This window comes from Acyrthosiphon pisum, chromosome A2 (genome assembly GCF_005508785.2).
Source record: "Acyrthosiphon pisum isolate AL4f chromosome A2, pea_aphid_22Mar2018_4r6ur, whole genome shotgun sequence".
Lineage (NCBI taxonomy): Eukaryota > Metazoa > Arthropoda > Insecta > Hemiptera > Aphididae > Acyrthosiphon > Acyrthosiphon pisum.
Window position 1 is genome coordinate 21,236,150 of NC_042495.1, and position 20,169 is coordinate 21,256,318.

The 20,169-nt window shown below is 28.7% G+C and overlaps 1 protein-coding gene across 1 annotated transcript; it reads right to left on the reverse strand.

Annotated features, from left to right (window-relative positions):
- Positions 1–5,500: 5,500 nt before the first annotated feature.
- Positions 5,501–8,939, reverse strand: LOC115034115 (MRG/MORF4L-binding protein-like). The gene is made up of 4 exons (XM_029489861.1): positions 8,786–8,939; positions 6,161–6,282; positions 5,970–6,084; positions 5,501–5,901 (listed from the first exon to the last, which is right to left on the reverse strand). The coding sequence occupies exons 1-4, from the start codon at positions 8,937–8,939 to the stop codon at positions 5,501–5,503; spliced, it is 792 nt and encodes a 263-aa protein (XP_029345721.1).
- Between the last annotated feature and the right edge of the window lie 11,230 nt (positions 8,940–20,169).

The following is a 20,169-nucleotide window of genomic DNA, read 5'->3' on the forward strand; positions in this document are numbered from 1 at the left end:
AATTACAACAAAATAAGTATATCGGTAGGTACATGACAAATCGAGTGAATATTCAATGTTGTAATTTGAACTTCAAACCTCCTTAAAATTTTAATTTAACTTTCTTAAAGCTACTTTTTCTTTGATAAAGATAACCTTAAAAGGAGCCTTGTATTACATTTTAAAATTTTAGATTAAAAATAAAATTGTTAGAAATTTCAAACTTAAAATAATTTGCACATTTTCGTGATTTTAAGCTTTTCGACAAAATTTGAACTTTAAAATGCTTATGAAAAAAAATTATGCCTATGGATTTTTAATATTTTTCAAATGTCATTATTACAATATATTAAGATCCATGTATTGATTTTTAAAGTTTTTTTACATAACAAATAAAATTGTGTTGATATTCATAAAAAAAAACCTAAAAAAATAGGAAATTGAGTATGTCCGTAAGAAGATCAAAACAATCCAAAATATTTTCAAAATGTTATTGTCTATAGAAAATACTAATATAAATGTTAAGTGAACATTTAATGTATCTACGGTCATTTGTCCTACAGCTACACAAAAACCAAAATAGATTTTGTCAAAAACTGATTTTGCGTAAAAATTCCCGTTTTTCCTTAATTTTTATGTTGTTTTTCTCGGCGCTTTTGAAAACTATTGAGAATTTTTAATTTTGACCTCCTGATTGCACCAACTATATTCACTTTCCATCGAACAAGATACTGTTGAGGAAAATCGAAGCAGTTTTACTGTCCCAAATCATGATGAGACACACAAAAAAAAACACACATCGTTATAAAATCAATATACATTCATTGTTTCGCTCAAGTTCTAAAAACCGTATGAGGTTCACTACTTCACTCGAAAATAGGCTTACTTATGAGTTATCACTTATTTAAATTTTATAAGAAGTCAAGTGACTTTAATTTTTGAAACTGACAGAGCTAAATGTGATCTACTGGACGTTGTAGTTTTAACAATTGTAGTTACCTATACTGTAGTTATTTATTAAACTATGCAGTCACCGTACAATTCTGTAGCCAACTTATTTTACACAGTGTTCAGTCCTATATGATAATTGTTGTTCGTGTTTAAGACAGCGCTACACACGCATATGTTTTCTCTGTCTTACAAACGCATAACATGGCAAATTTTACGCTCAGAAGATCACGTTTAGCTCTGTTAGTTTAAAATTAAAGTGAACAACTATTGACCTCTTATACAATTTAAAAGTAAGAATATTATCTATTGAATCTCACTAGGTTTTATAATATTTTAATTTTAAAGCAAGTTATGAGTATTTTAAAATTGTAAATGGTTTGTGCCAGAGCTAACCGTTATCTGCCGAGCGTACAATATAGTAAGACACAGAGAATGCATGTGGCTGTAGCGCTCCCGTCTCCGCTCAAAATCGTTTTTTCTTATACAATGATAATCAGGGTTGGGATTTTATAGCATTTGCATATATCTTATGAGATACTTGAAAAACAGCAGAGTAATCTAAAGATGTGTTTCGTGATACAGAGAACTCAAATTAAAAATTTTATTTTGCTTTTTTTGCATAATCTGCGATTTTTTTAAGTTGTAGTGCTTTTTGAGACCTTTTTGCATTTTTACCTATTTTTGAATCAAATCCGGTCTTATTTTATAAAACTATATCTTAGTAAACGTGTTTTTAGATTTTTATTATTCGAATTATTACGATAATTTCGTATTAGGTATTTGGTTCTAATTTTGGTTATCTACTGATTTTATTGTTTTTTTTTGTCGATTTCTACAGCGATTATTAATCAATCGATTATCAACGAACATACCTTGAATGCGTTGTATAGTGAATTCATTTGGCTTCTAATCAGAGTGAATAAATTATTTCAAATCTTAAGTAACTACTTATAATAATGTGATTAATAAAATTAAGTGATTAATAAAATTATTGATTAATAAATTTCTTTTTTTTTTTGCATATTTTGTTGTTTTTATTGTATATTTTTAACCAGGGCCCTACCTTTTGCGAGGCTCTGGGAAAATCTTACTTAACCAATAACCATAGTCACCTATAGCGCATATTATAGAACATAGTTGTAATTAAAGGCAAAAAATCATAAAAAATGTGGGTCCCAAATTAACAATTTTAAATTATTAAAGACTTAAGCCCACTCAAAATGTTGACCCTAGTTACACCTATGATGTTTATTGAAATAAAAATACATTAGTAAATATTAATTTTCAACTTTTTAATGATTATACTGTATTACACTTGTCAACTTACAAACATATAAATAACTCACAAATATACTAAGGTGTACTAATGTACAAAGGTTCTGTGATTGTATATACTAAATTTAATGTAAAATAATACATTTAAACATTAGAAATTTAAGCAATAAAAAAACAAAATTAATATAGAATATTTTAAATTTTAAAATGAGAAATGTCAAAGTACCATAAGAATACGAAGTATTCACTACCCAAAAACAGGGTATGAGTTTAAATATCAGAGCAGTATTTTATGAAAGATATCGTGTATTTATACTGATAATAAAAATAAATAAATAAATAAAAAATATTATTGTAGTACCTATATGTAGTACCTATGTGTATATAGAGCCATAGAGGAGAAAAGTATACTTAGTGCAGTAGCGATTTTTTCAAAATAATTCGTGAAAATTGAGTTATTAGTTTATGAATATTAGATTATTCCGTTTTCTAATAAACTAATAACTATATACAAATTAAAAATTATTTGATATAATTATGTAGATAAATTCCGATATTATTACACAATACCAATCAAGTTGTGTGTACACCGTACACGATTAGAAGGTACCAATTTTAAATCATTAAACTAGTATTTGATTATAGAGTGTATTCAATATTCAACAACTATTACCTGGAGACCGGAGAAATAAATTGAAATTTACAAATTCTTCTTAAAACAGCTTGGACGAGGACGACAGTCGAAAAAAATTGAGAATATTCAACTTCAAATGTTGTTGTTATTCGTTAGCACCCAAATCCTAAAAATAGGTACATTACCTCAAAATAGGTATAATTATATTATAATATAGTTATCGTAGTTCGTAGTATAGCCAGCATATTATGTTATCGGACGTGGTGATAACCATTACTGATGATTTGACAGCCACTTGCAATATCGTGTAATAACTAATTAAATGTAATAATTCGATACACTTTCTAGGAATCCGGGTAGAAATTACTTTTTTGCCTATTGTCTAATATTTTCATATATTTTCATAAATATAATAAATTATAAATGTATAATTTTGATCAATTGTACTACATGAATCAAATTCAAAAGCAATTTTTAAATTTTTAAATATCAAAACTGGTACATTTTAACAATAAATTAATAAATATGTGTTTAGAAATAACAAATGAATTAGTAATCACATTATGCATAATTATTTTATCTTGTTTTTTATAATGTATAATTTTATTTTTAAATGTGATGTGATAATGTAATGAATATTATAAAATGTAGTGGAATCATATGCAATTGATTTACTCTGTAATAGACTATGGACGCAAATAGGCTATGACCCTTTTTGAACTTTTCTTTGTGGGACGCAACTTACCTACTGATAATTATTTCAGACGCACATAGTATACACCAGAGACTCTTGCCATGTTCAAGTCACCGTAATGCGTATTAGCACGTTCTTTGTACGTGTGGCGTATGATGGATAACCGTCAGTGGCGTCATTTAAGTTTTTGTGAGGGGGGCGGGGGGCAACAACATTTTTAACCAGTCTATGATAAAACTAAAAAAAAAAAGCTCACTAACAATTCCATTAGGTACATTACATTACAAATTCATTTTTATCTAGATACAAATGGCATTCTTACATAATTTTACACTTACTAGTTACTATAATAGGCATAAATAACCCGTTTTTTGAGAGATAACAATGACTAAATAAATAACCCTAGAGTGTAGAGGGATACCTAAATATATAACCTATTAACTACTATAATATGAAGTCCCAAATCTACTAAATTAGCCTTTACCCGGCACGAAAGTATCCCACAATAGGCCTGCTTATGACAAAGGTGGGGGACGAGGGTGGGTGAAATTCCCACCCTCCCCCTCTCACAAATGACGCCACTGATAGTGAAATGCGTTATTTGGTCGCAGGTTGAGGTACAACTGCAGTTGCCGAGTAGATCGCACGAGAAAAATGGTCGGTCATTTGTGGCTGGTACCTTGTTTCACTTTTACTCGTCTAACCTAACCTAGCCATCGTTTGTACAATTAGTACTATTTGGTAGCGTGTACTTACAGGTGATAAATTTTTTGTAAATCACGGGATCGGATTGTTTTGTGGTGGCAGATTTACGGTAGCCATACGCGATTTCGTAAAGAATATCGTCATGATCATGCTAGTTCTACATAATTATACAGGTATCACATAAATAACTAGAAAACAATATTGATTAAAAAAAAAGTAAAAAATAATACAGAGGTACCTACGATAAAAATAAGGATTCTGTGGATATACATTAAAAATATATATAACTATTATAAGACATTTTATATGATATGATGGAAAACAAGAAATCAAATAGAAATTATGTAAGGATTTGATAGAATTTTTTAAACTATATTCTTGAACCAGGGGATTTATTATATTATAAAAATAAAAAAAAATAATAGTAGTAATAAAAAAATTAAATATAATATTAGTTATAGATAAATTTAAATTTTAGGGACAGACAAGGAAATTTGATTTTGGAACTTGAATTAGCACTTTAACTAACTAAAATAACAGAATTACTTACTAAAATATTGTATGATTTAGCACCAGATACAGTATACCATCTATAAATACTTTATGTAAACGATTAACAGATTATATGAAAAGTGTATACTAACCAAGAGATATATTAGATCATGAAAGATGGTTTTTATAAAAAAAAAAAAAATGTATACATATAATAATTTAATGCAAATATATTGGTAATGAACAAGGAGGCTAGTTAAATCTAGAACCCCAAAAAGAAGGGATTATGTAAGAGCATTTGCCGAAACAGCTTTCACCCCACCACTCCACCCCATCAAACCATTTATGACATCTCTACTACCTAATAATACATTATTCACACTATACACATAATATACTTTTGTAAATGGTAGCTACCTATTAAGACCTAAGTATAATGTTAGGTTAGGTTAGGTTATGGTTTCTATACATTTTCAAACGTTATTTTATGTCTCCATCAAACTTACCATTCTAATATTTAAGTAGATATATTTTAAATCTATATCACATGGTCATTCCTATCAAAGCTAAAAAAAATACAAGCAATTTTAATTTCACTCATCTTTATTTGAATGCGTAAAAATAAGAACAGAATTACATTATTTTTTTAATAGTAAAATTACAAAAGGACTCTTAAGACAGTTTTGAGCACGTATGTTTATGAGTATATTTTTTTAAATGAATAATATTATAATATGATTATTAAAAAGGTAATTTGTCATTTTTAAATTTTATGAATTTGTATTGCTACAAGAGCGTCTGCCTAGTGGTTCCACATTATTTAGAAATTGTTGAACTACTAATAGATCAGATGTCATTCTATTACGTATTTTAGGTTTGACTTCAATCTTATTTGATGTTTTTTTATTTAACCGTTTCAAATCTTTTAACTTGTTTTTTTCATCAGATTTACTATTTTGAAGTTTGTCATTTGAATGCAAAGATCTACTAGTACATGGACCTTCATCTGATCCAACTTCATATGTTTTAGCTGGGGAGCTTTGTAATAATGTTGAAGGAATTGTCTTATTGTGATCTTCCTCGGATTCAACAGAGGACAAAGAATTTGACTTGGATCTTTTTGTACCACTCCAGTTTAATAATTTCCTCTCATTAATTTCATCACTTAAACCTTTTAAAATAATATTAGTTAATAATAATCAAGACAGTAAAATTTAAAAATCAATACAATTGACTTACATTCTTTATTTAGATTTTTAATTTTTTCTCCTTCTTCATCAATTAACTGGTCAAAATCTTCTGGTAAAACAAAGTCCTTCTGTCTAGTATCAAAACTTATACGTTCCATTAAATCCTAAAAATAAAAAAATGATTAGACTCGCATTATGTAGAAAGGTAAATCGTTATCAATAAAGTTATTTCTTATTTACAGCAAATCTAATATCCCATTTAGCTGACACATAATCCCATAGAACTTTAATCGGTATATTAAGTTTTAATTGTTTATGCATTTTTTCTTTTAGTAGCAGCATAGTTAAGTGTTTGTTAATTCCTGAAATCAAATACAATATTTTATTTATTATGAATAAAATGTGTGTATTTATATGTATTATAATTGTACAGTAGAACCTTAATTATCTGAACTAATAGGGAACCTAGATAAGAAGACAAAATTCGTTTAATATTATATAATATGTACATACATATTATATACGAATAAATAATTATATTATAACACTGTAAAACTTGGTTACTTGGGACATATGACTAACTTAATATCATTAAAAGAATCCTGACTCTGAATCATGTCGTATGATATCATATCGCTCTTTATTATAATAATATATTTCAATTCAGACTTCCGTCTGGTATAATCGTTTTATTTTGTTGTTCTCCGTTATCGCGTTTTCCTGCAGTTTATCTGTTGTGAGATTAGGATATTTATTTCAAATCGTTATTGTGTAATCTAAGTATCAAGAGCTTTATTTAGACTTCTCATACAATAATGTAAATGCAGTGTTCCGTATGTCAAACTGATATTATTCACAAAGAAGCCTCAATTGAATGTAAAAATTGTAAGACTCTTCTGACACTAATAACTCTAAAATGCTTGATACAAAAAAAATTGTCCAGAATAAAAGTTCCTAAATTTTACAAACATTTTGGTGCAAAATATTCTATTCTATTGCTATATACTTATGTAGAATTCTCAAAATAAATATATTTTATTTACACAGTTTAAGACATTTTAAGCTATATTTAAAACTCATAAATTTAAACGAAATAGAAATTGTATAAATTTGACGATTTTTCATTATTATTATTTGAATGTAATATTGTTTTTGTGAACTCTTTAAAAACCCTCCACCACAAGCTCTTAGCTTATTGGAGGGTTGCAACATATTATATATATTCGTATTATTTAAATATCTTTAATTTTGTTTTATTGTAATCGATATATTAAATACTTTAAGATATTATTGTTGTATGTACATGTATTATATTATATAGAGCTCGGATTTGAAGGCAAATGCAATTGTTTTTTATATAACAATATAGAAACATAATTTTTGAACTAAAATGTGCTTCATTTAATTTGCTTTTATCTCTTTTTTAATATGTATATGTTTAAAATATATTAATTGACCTGAATTGTTTTATATTCATATTAATGGAACAAATCGGTTAGAGGTTGTGAAGACCTATGTAATAACCTATGTTATGATTGAAATTAGTTTTAATGGATTTTATTATCAAATATTTGCTACGGCAAGTTAATTTATCGTTTTTATAGATGGTAGTTAATTTTTTAATACAAATTAGTTAAATCAACTGAAATCTATTTAATTCGTTGGTAAATTTTGTAGTTGCTTTTTAAAATGAATTAAATGAATTAAATGCTTTTTTTTGCCTTTTTCACATTTTAAATACTTTTTTTATTGACTGTATCTGAAACTTAATAATATAGTATAATATGTATAATGTGTATACTAAATACAAAATATAATTTAAGTAAGTATATAACATTTTTATATATATGTTACCGGAAATGTTGACAATATTTAGGAAATGACGACAATTCCTAGTGAATGTTTACAATTCCTAAAAGCAGAAAGCAATTTTATCACCGCCTAAGAATTGTCATCATTTCCGTATATTATTATATATTATTAAGCAATGTTATCACTAGGGCCCGGAATTTGATGATCTAAAAATATGTATATAAAAAAATGCATAAAATGACATTTATTAATTTATTTTTTTTAAATATAATATTAAAAATGTATATTTTCCTGTAAAAATTGATAAATATTGTTTCGATACAAATTATAATTATTATAAATTAATTAAATAAAATTATATATTATAGTCCTTTACACTCTATATAGTAGACACTATCGAACTAATAATGCTGTCGAACTCAAATTAAATGAGAAACGGAGACACACGGGTATTTAAAATAAACTTATAAAATTATTTTAAATAGTAAGTTTGGTGTCAACTGTCAATATTTTCCGAGATCTAAAAATATCAGGTGGAGAAATGTCTGATATCGATAAAATGGTTGATTGAAAAATGTCATGGATATCGCATATCGGAGTATTTATCTGTTTAATATATAACCTGTACATTCAACACGATCCGTTTAGTAGTAGGTTATTAGTAGTGCAGTACGTATTTATTTTGTTAAAAGCTTAATAATGGATTTAAATAAAATGCAAAATTAATTTAATAAAGCAATTTCATTAATTATTGATCCTAAACGTGATGACAACAAATCGTTCATGAATAATGAAGAATACGATCGTCGCATAGAAGACGTAAAATTATCCAAGACTCAAACAAAATCCAAAAAAGATTATAATAATATTCGTAAGTACGACGTTATTTTAATAAATGATAAAGAGCGCTTAATTAAAGCCATGAACCATAATAATGACAGTATACGTTATTTCGTTAAAATGAAGAGCTATTCAATATTCTTCACTCTACGCATATATTTTGTCGGGTATTTTTTTACCGGGATATTTTGACGTGTCACCCATTAGACTTACCACCAATCCTCAGACCCATCATGTTTTGTAGCAAACATTTTTCAAGTCTTGGAGTCCATTTGAATGTTTCAATTGTCTTACAGTCAATGAGATTGTTGTTGCCCGTCATTGAACAATTAGTCACGTCTGATGTGGATGGTAGTTGATTTGACATGACTTGAAAAATGAGAGTTATGTGATAATAGTGGTGGATGTGGTCAAACGATTCGATTATACTGAAAGAAATTAAGACAGTATTATAATATATGATGTACCCAACTACTATATACAACACTATATTATTTATTGTGATAAATATCAACATGTCCTTGAACAGACTTCGGACACTTTCATACAACACTATAGTCACAATTCGCCGCTTGCATCATTGTTAATGTAAAACGATAATTGTCGGTCACACAATAACTTGGGTGCCGTTTCGTCAAAGTCAGAGTGATCAGACCGCTATATCTGAACGCCTGGGGACACAGGCAAACCCTTACTATTATTATTTTCATAAAAACTATAGTAATAATAACAGGAGATATAGTATATAAATATATTGTTATTGTACCGTCATGTTAACCGTATCCTCTGTGAAAAACACCGAAAACTTTGCACATGTTAGGTATATTAATATTGCCATATTGGCCGATCTACCCAGTACCCATTATTATTTTTGCTACAAGTTACAACTATAAATATTGATTTGTGCTCAGCATTAAACCATGTTGTTAAATTTATGTCAAAACATGATAGCAGGAATACCCATTTAGTTATCATCCACCGTCACCGCCTAGGTACATTGACCGATGCCTGACAGCGTACTAAGTAGGTACTGTACATTATGAGCCAGCCAACAGTGTGAAAGTGAGTTGCATAAACGTTCACTAACTAGTTAATGAATTGTTAATAGTAAAACGTATAATACAGAAATTGGTTCACTATTGTCTGTTGCATTAACGATTTTTATCGATCCAAAATATGAAATAGAAGGCCAGGTATTGGTTCGATAATTTATAATAAAAATAACTCATTTGAATAGTTACCTAATGAAATGACGAAGTGACGATAGTATTGTCCACAGACTAGGATATAGTGGACTGGAAACGAGCAGCTTATCAGTGGCCTCGAAAGTATGTACAAGAGGAACCTTTTGCGGGCCGTCCCCCGTCACCCACCCACCATGTCGTTTCCAGTCCATTATATCTTAGTCAGTGGTATTGTCATAAATTCACACGACACGTCTTATAATTTTCTCTATGTTTCATATTTATGATGATAATAAATAACGACTTCGTCCACGGACTACTACACTGGACTAGAAACGTCATGGTAGGCGGGTGACGGAAGGTTGGCCCGCTTAGTGTCCGCGAGAGAGGTGTAGAATGGGGAATAGTACTACAGCAGCCTGGCTTACCACAGACATACTACTTATTCCTTAGGTAGTAGGAATACATATTTTAGTAAATGGTTTATCATTGAAGTATAGATGGCGCCAGCTGATTAGCTCATGTACGATTCCCCCTCGTACACCAGCGTATTTACAAAGAGGCCCGGCGGTAAACGTCTTGTTTCCAGTCCAGTGTAGTAGTCCGTGACTTCATCTTATTATTTATTGCATAATATACCCATGAGGAACAAATAGCCTGATAACGAATATGTGATAAGAATTAATATAAACGGGTGTGAAGTCAGCAATTACTACTCAAGCAATAATTAATAAGAGTGATTCATTTTAGCTGCAACGATTCAAGGATTTATTCTCAGCTAGAGAGAGCAGCTTATACGGCCTGCTATTGTAATTATGTGCGTTGTGTAAACTATACGGCGACGGCGACGTATTTGTTTCAGATTAATCCCTTAAGTTGACTTGAAATTGTGTTAAATGAATTACATTACAAAGAAAAAATATATAATATAAGATACAACCCTGGTTAACACTTCAGAGTATTCACCCTCCATTTAGTGATGTCATATCGAAAGATAGAACCGATACTTTTACTCATTACATTAATCGTTTTTAATATCGATATCGATCATTTTATCGATAACAAATATCGAAATGAGTAAATATCGAATGAATTTAATTTTTGCATACAAATATATATTTTTTCGGTTTTTCTCAGTCACAATTTCAAGAGTTCATGTGACCTTAGTTAGGTTAGTGGTTTTGTTATAAATTTAAAGGGCAACAATTATTTTGAAAAAAAACTTATTTGGGCAAGATATGACAATATTAATTTTTAATTTTAATTTTTTTTTTAAATACTTCAATTTGTACCTAAAACTAATCTATTGTGGATAAGTAATTTTAATTTTTAAAAATGTGATTTAAAAAAAAGCCGATTCGATACAGGTATTTTCCACTGATACTGAGTAAATATCAAAATGAAAATATCGAATAAATAAAACTCATATATCGAAAAAAAAAGTATCGATACTTATTTATATCGATAATATCACAATGACCATCTCTTATAGGTATACTTATAGCTCTAGGAAAGTTCCTGGATACAATATAATTTAGTATGTTATATATAATACAAATAATAAAACCTTAGCTATTCCGACGGCAGCGAAGATGGTGTCGGTCGGTGGTGGTGGTCGGAGTAGACGGCGAAGACGGTGCGAGACTAGCGGCGGAGGCTTGATTTCCACGGCTGTCGGCTGACGACAGAGGGTGTTGACGGCTAACCACACAATGTACTCGCGGATTTGATCGGAACACGATCGGCATACGGTGGGCGGCGGCGACGGCTAAACGCACAATGCGATCGCAATTACAAACTTGTAATATTTAAATATTGTATTCATTCGTGTCCAAAACAGCAATAACAGGCATAAAAGAATGTGCGACCCGCGATGTCTCCACGGACGTCAAAGGCGACGACGTCCGACGACAAGAAAGACCGCACAACAACTGGTTACCGTTGCGCCGTCGCACCAGCACACAGGCATAATAACCAGCATGGCCGATATCATGGAGGACGCGGAGGGGATACGCACGCAAAGTCGCCATCCGACACGTAGGCTCGCAAAAAGTACTAACAGTACTAACATATCTTGTGTAAACAGTGTCCTTTGACCTAGAACACGATTAAAGATATACATGTTTCTCGACGACCCTATGCACATACACAACAAAAGTGGTGCGCGTAAATGTTGATTTCTAACAGCTGATCAACGAAGTGAGAATAACTACTAGCGATCCAATACATAATATTGTATACATATATATATATTGATATATTTTGTAGTACCTAGAGAAATCATTATAATGCAAAAGCGCTAACTGTTATTCTTGCTATGACAAGATCGTTAATTTTAAGCGCACCAAAAAATAAGTTTCGTTGAGTAACCTGTATATCTTTATTCGCGACCTCGAATAACCATTAACGCGTACATATTATATCGAGTTCGACTTTCTACAGGTTGTTTATGAGTAGGCCTGTGAGTTTATAGGAAAGTGCATTTTTTTTTTGGTGATTGTAAAACATAGCTTTGTAAATATTTGAATTATGTAACTACAAATCCATCTATGAAACTTTTATTTTGCATATTTTTGCATATTTTGACGTTTTACATTTTTTAGGTCATTTTTTTGCATTTTTAGGTCATATTTTGCTTTTTTAGTTCATTTTCTAGTATTTTTAATCAAATTCCGTCAATTGACTTGTCTGAAAACATTTTTTTTTTATTTCACACAAATAAATACAAAAAAAAAATGTTTTAAAAATGTTTCAGGTGAATAGCATTAACTTAATGCAAATGTAAATTCAAATTCAATCAACATTTGTATTATTTTTTTTAATAAATAAACACATTTTTGTACTAATGTTTAATATCCTGTAATTAATATTAATATTAATATAAAAATTAAATTGAAAACTATTTTAAATGAATTATATACTTTAATTTTTGCCATTTTATATTCCTTTTTTTTGGCATTTCAAGTGCATATTTTATTGTATTTTTTAAGGTTTTTTAGTGCATTAAATTCACAGCCCTGTTAATGAGTTATGACGATGTCATATAGGTGTTGGCGTCCTTACCCCCCCCCCCCAGTTTATAATAATAATTAAAATATAATATTATTATAAATAGTCAATAGACCGCACGAATTATTTTGCGATAGAAATCATCAAATACTCTATATTATAGTATATATAGCCACAACGGCCATCGCTGCCGAAAGTATTAGGTATATAGGTTACCGCCCGAATTGTACGACGAAAATTTGATATTAGAATGTTGACAGGTAGATAATGCGAAAACGCGTTAAGTGTTTTCATAATAATAAATATGCGATTCACCACGTTATATCGTCGATATCGACTGTTGCGCCATATTATATTAATTATTATATACCGCATTACATCAAAGTATATGCATATTAACATAAAATATCAAATCAAATATTATATTATTTCACGCTACCACTGCCTATAATATAGGAATACTGTGTTTCACTAACTACTTATTTATTAAGACAACCAGAGAACGGAATTTATTGTTAATAAGAAACCAAAGTACTATGTACAAATTTAGCAAACAAAATATATGAATATTGTTTACCCGTTGGCTGTTACTTATTAGTTTATACATTTGACATTCAACAGCAGAACATACGTAGCAAGAGCTCGTCGAAAACAATAAATATTTGTGCGTGTAGTGTACAGTGTTGTTAAGTATTTGAGTAAAAGTATTCAAATCCTTTTTTTTATACTTTTTATTTTGAAGTATTTGAATGGTATATTAATTACTTTTTTATTGAATACTTTGTTTTATTCCTTTAATTTTTAATTTTTTTCTAAATATTACAACAATAATTATATTATAATATTATTAATAGTAGTACCTACTAATTATGTAAAATATAATATATGATAATGCAATTATTAATATTATATTATATTAATCATTATTCATTTATGGACAATTCAATATCGGTTTTAGTTTTTGTCTATAAATAGCTTAATTAAATATTTTTTTTCTCCAGAATACAGTTTACCATCGACGACAATCAAAACGGAAGCAATTTAAAATATATTATAGCCGTAAAGCAAAAGCTATATGCACTATTCATATTTTTATTAACTGTAAAATGTACTGTGTGATTACTGATTGCAGCTGATTACTAACTATTTGCTGTGCGAAAACATTAGAAAATATAAAATGTTTGATTAATACCTATACTTTAAGACCTAGAATTAATATGCATTTTTTTTTGTATTTGAAAATTGTTTCAAATACTGTATATAGTATTTGGGTGATATTTTAAATACTTTTACAACACCGGTCGTAGTGTACTAGTGTATGGCAATTGTGTCTTTTCGATTTGAGGTATTTTGGCCGGGACTATACGAACGGGTTTTACCGCCGCGGTGTTTATAACAAATCTAGATGCAATCGTCTAGTTATATGAATTTATTTATAAATGGGTAAATATTATTGCAGCATCGAATATCGATGCACTGTTATATTCTCACGAATTACGATAGTTCATTATACAAATATGAGACAATTGCAGGATATGTATCTTCAATTAAAACGACATTAGATAATGAATATTTCAAAATGTATAGGTTGTTAATGCGTATTGAAAGATAAATTAAATAAAAATAATTTTCAGTTTGGCGCCCCTTCCGTGCTGGCGCCCTGGGCAGTCCCCCAGGTCGCCCATAGCTTTCGCCGGCCCTGCCTAGCTATATTAATTATAATTATAATTTTTTCGAACGTCTGTTGTCAACTACGCTACTGACACGCAAATCGTGACGCGGCCCGCATTAGTAGCAAGTATAATGTACAAGCACTATAGCGACCAGTCTACCTTATCTCCAACCACCACGCGACACAGTCCCCCCCCCCCGTCCCGCCTTGCCGTTACCGGCTCGGTGGAAGAGTCAACCCGGTCGCGCTGCTTGCATCGTAGATGACGTAGAAGACGTACAACGGTCGGCGGAAAAGGCGATTCGGGTATCCACCCGATGGACCGTCGGACCGATAGCATATTATCGTCCGACGTTAAGCTCATCGCTCGAGCGGCGCGACATGTATTTACTATTTATATATTTTGATCGTAATATAATACATATTTAAAGTGACATTCATGAAGTGTTTGTGTTGTGTATTTTCATCACCTCAATCTAAACCAGACACTTCGACCGGACCACGATCAATCACGATTCAATCATCGGGTCCGCGTCAATCATTCAAAAAGATTTTGTAATAATTATTATTATTTAGTTTTATATTTTGAAAGATCTGTCATGATATAATATAGACAATAATAAATATCACGTTACCTAAGTACTACAACGGACGGTTATCCGATGATGGAGTAATAAAATAAATGTCATACACGGCGCAGTGGCGGACCGATAACAATCAAATTACCATAATATTATAATGATATTTTCAAATGTGTATTTTTTTTCTTCTACTCGAGAAAATTAAAAATAATATACCACACCCGGACGAATGTTTTTTGTAATTATTGCTTTTACATTTGATGTACATACGATAGCAGCTGCCTATTCACTTTTGTTCGCTCAGCCTTCCCAGAACAAGTATAATAATGTGTTATAATATTAAATGTGTTTTTCGTGTATTATTTTCTTACAAATGTCCGTGACTAAATTAACATGAATGTATAGACGCGTCAAAGGTACCTAGGCACTTAAATGGCGACACACAGTGTCTCGGAGACTCGAGATGACAGGATCAGATAATATATTATGCTGTTACAGACGGAATAATACCATTATTTGGAAAATATTTCTGTTCGAAAATCATTAAAACCAGTCCCCCTTCAAGTATAATATATTATTATAATATGTACACCAGGGTTTCTTCGACTTCTTATGTTGTATATTTTAACGTATTTATTGTTATATACTTAAATGTTATTGACCAATCCACCCTCGTCTCTATATATTTTTTATTCGGATTATAATAGCATTCCTGGAACCCAACCTTCGGTAATCGGTATAACATACATTATACAACATATGTGTAGGACGTGCTAACCCTTCGAGTTTACACGTTAAGAACAGAATGCCCGTTGAAAAAAATTTCAATGATTCACGTTTTTGTGAAATATTTACTAATAATATACTTTAAACACTATATACAGTGTGATTCATTAAGCGCAAATCAGCCATCATCACAAAAAGTGTTAATGTTTTTGAAAATATTTTTTTACGTAGTTGCAAGTTGTTAAAAATCAACGTTTTTATTAAAAAATCGTATTTTAAAATATTTTTTATCCTTTAAGTTTTTTACTTTTTTGAATAACAGCATAGAGTTTAATTTAATTTTCCAAAGCAGAATATTTTTCTAAGTATTTAGGGTGAGTAGTTTAAGAGTTATAATTATTTAAAGTTTTGATTGGCGGAGTGGAGTGGTATGGGGTTATCCCGCAAATTGTTTGTTCAATACTCCGCTTGTCTAAAGTTTAAATACTTATCTCATAAACTATTCGTCCTAAATTTGATTTTTATGTATCAAAATACTAAGAAAAATATTCTGCTTTGGAAAATTAAATTAAAACTCTATGCTGTTATTCAAAAAAGTAAGAAACTTAAAAAAATATAAGGCTAAAAAAATATTTAAAAATACGATTTTTCAATAAAAACGTTATTTTTTAACAACTTGAAACTATGTAAAAAAAAATTTTCAAAAACATTAATACTATTTGAGATAATGAATGTTTTACGCTTAATGAATCACCCTATATATACAATCCTGTATGTACATGAAATTCATTAAAATCATGAAATTTGGAAAATTATTTCGAATTAGAAATTGAAAAAAAAATATTTCTATTTGTATCTAAGCTTTAAAGTGTAACACAAGATTCCCCTTGAAATTTCATACATTTAACAAAAAAAAAAACTTTACTGGAATGCTGAATTAATTTTTACGTGCGTTTGAAATTAGACATTGGATATTCACCTGTAAATCAAAAAATCATCATATAATGATTTACTTATTTTGTTTTTATTCAAAAATTAATTATTTTAAAACCAAATTTTTATTTTATCCTATACTTGATAGGTAACATTTTCCAAATATTATTTTGACACATTTTTAGTTGCTAACGGAAATTCAATTTTTTTAATATTTATTTCTATAAATGTCTATACAAATTTATTCGTTGGGTTGAAGAGTTTTAACAATTTAATACAAGGTTTCTGGCATATAGTTACAACAGCAGATGAGAAATAATATAAATCCATAGGCACGATTTTTTTTTTTTTATAAGCATTTAAATTTGAAAATTTTTACAACGCTTATCAAGCTAAAAATTAACAAATTAATTGGTAGTTAAAAATTTATAAAATTTTCAACTTTTATAATTTAGGATTACAAAAGTAAAACAGAGTTCCAATAATAGGTAGTTGAAATTCAACTACATTATTATACACGAATATTGAAATATGATAATATGCAAATAATATTAATTCAATTTTGAATTTACTAACTACCGTATTAATATTTATAATAACAATATAAATATTATATAAAACATCCTTGGTTGACAAACCATCTCTGCTATACATTAGTTTGTCGTATACAAATATACAATGATATTATTTAACAATTTCACAATTTAACACCATCGTAATGGAAGTGACCCACTCACAACCTACTGTACAGCAGAGCGACACCAGCTTACACATTTTTTTTTTTTATAATTTATATTAAAAGAACTCGAACAATAAAAAAAAAAACTAATACCTCCGTATTAGTGTAATAACAATAATAATATAGATAAAATGTTGAATTTCAAAAGTGTACGTTTCGTTTTCAATTCGTTATTTATAATTATCTATAAAAAACAAATTTTATATTAGATTGCATAGGCATAATTTATTCATCTATGTAGACATCTATATATGTGGGAAAATGTAAGCGGATGCCCGTGGTTACCTTTTTTGTTGTAAGCTCAGCCAGGAAATTTTAGTCCAGGACTGTGTGTTTTTACTCTTCACATTAAAACTCAAGTAATATAAGTCTGATTATTTTTAATTTTAGATTCTGAGTGAAACGATGAATGTATTGATTTTACAATGATGTGTGTCTTTTTTTATATTTTTTATTTTTATTTTTATTTTTATTTTTTTTTGTGTCTGTCATCACCTTTTAGGACAGTAAAAGTGCTTGGATTTTCTTCAACAGTACCTTTTCAGATAGGAAAGTGAATCTAGTTGGAACTTTGGGAGGTTAAAAGTAAAAATTTCCAGTAGTTTTCAAAATCGCCGTGAAAAACAAAAGAAAAATGAAGGAAAAACGGGAATATTTACGCAAAATCTGTTTTCGAGAAAATCAATTTTGGTTTTTGGTACAACTCTAAAACAAATGACCTAAAATGTTGACTAAATTTTTGTATTAGCATTTTCTATACACCATAACATTTTTCAAATATTTTGATTTATTTTGAGCTCTTTACGGACATTTTCATTTTTCATTTTTTTTTAGCATTTTTTGCTATAAATATCACTAGAATTTTATTTGTTTGTTAAAAAACCTTAAAAATTTAATAGAGAGTTCATATTATATTGTTTCGAAGGCAGATGAAAAAAATTAAAAATTCATAGTCACAATTTTTTTTTATAAGCTTCTAAAATTCAAATATTGACAAAATACGTAAAAATGACGCAAATTTGCAAATTATTTTGAGTTAGAAATTCATGAAAAATTTTCTTTTTAAATTTAAGATTTGAAAGTGTAATACAAGATTCCTCATTTGTTTGTCTACCTTTTTCAAAAAAAAAAATGTAAGAAAGTATAATTAAATTTTTATGAGCGTTTGAAATTCATATTTTTACAACATTTGATATTCACTCGATTTCTCACGTAACGATTTTCTTATTTTGTTGTAATTAAAAAACGAATGACTGTAGATAGGTACTTGAAATTTTAACTAAATTTTCATATTTACATTTTCTATATACGATATTATTTTGAAAATAATTCGACTCTTTTTGAGCTGTTTACTGACATTGTAAGTTTTCAATTTGTTTAGTTTTTTTTTCTATAAATATCAATAAAGTCTTTTCTGTTGGGCTAAAAAGTGTAAATAGTTAATACAATGCTCCTGATATATTGTTATAATAGCAGTTGAAAAATATTAAAAATTCATAGGCACAATTTTTTTTTATAACCATTGAAAGGTCGAATTTTGACAAAATTTATCAAATTTAAAATTGAATAATTATTTCGTAGTTAAAAATGTATTAAATGTTGAATTTTTACTTGTAAGGATTGAAAATTTAAAAAAAAATTCCACGTAAGTAGTCAATTCTGTTACCCGAAAATCTAAAAATACATAATCACAGTTTATTTTTATAGTCATTTTAAGCTCAAATTTGGTCGAAATTACATATTAAAAAACATGGAATAACTATTTTAGTTATTTTGTTGTGATTGTATAATATTATTCGTGAGTAGTTGAAACTTCTAAAGTATAATTTGGAACCTATTATAGGTAAGTTTTTTTTTTAAAACCATAGATAAGTATATAATAAGTCTTATATCTAGACTGACATAATGTCTCTGCTCAGAATCGTTAGTAACAATATAAATTATTATTATCTACGACATTTTCCATTCCCAGCGTAGATCCACAATCCTCAATAGATACGAAACACGTGATTCATGTCCAAACATATTAATATACATAATATTAATAAACATTTTATCATTTAAACAGTATAGTTACCTACCATCTACCAATTAATGTAATACTCGTTATCGGATAGATAGGTACTATTATAATATTAATGGGCCGGATGCGTGCCTAAATCAACAAGTAATTTATTTCACACGACCTTATCGTATTTAATCAAGTTGAGATAAATACGTGTTGTCTGTGTAAGTACCTACACTATAATAATAATGAAATCGTTTTATTTTTTACATGTAATAGTTATCTAAACCAATATTTTATTGCACTTGACCTCATTTTTTTTATTAAAAATGAAATAATGTTGTCTATGTACTACCTTCTATCATTTTATTAAAGTAATCTAAATTATATAATTTCTATATAGCGACAGTGGTGATGGTATTGCATATTTGCAACTGCTTGCAAGAATATAAAATATTTGTATATGCTAAATAAAATGTATATTATGTTGATTAGGTACAAGCAGAATAATAAATATATAACTAGGTACATGGTCTTGTTGTTATAAGAAACAGATAATAATGATAATCACGTTTTTCACCGGACTTAAAACTCAAAATTAATTAAAAACTCATTTTATTTTATTTTTATATTTAAACGATTATTTTATTTTATTTTAATTAATTATACGGGCCCTTTCGACATTATATATTTGTGATTACAGAAGTCATTACAAAAATAGCTATTAATAAATAATAATAATAATATA

Bases quoted from the DNA above. Each gene is read 5' to 3' on its own strand.
- LOC115034115 (XM_029489861.1), bottom strand. From the start codon at position 8,939: ATGTCAAATCAACTACCATCCACATCAGACGTGACTAATTGTTCAATG. The intron at 6,283-8,785 runs GTAAGTCTAATG...ATTTGATTTCAG, and splicing joins GATGGGTCTGAGGATTGGTG to GAATTAACAAACACTTAACT. The intron at 5,902-5,969 runs GTAAGTCAATTG...TTATTTTAAAAG, and splicing joins TAAAAATCTAAATAAAGAAT to GTTTAAGTGATGAAATTAAT.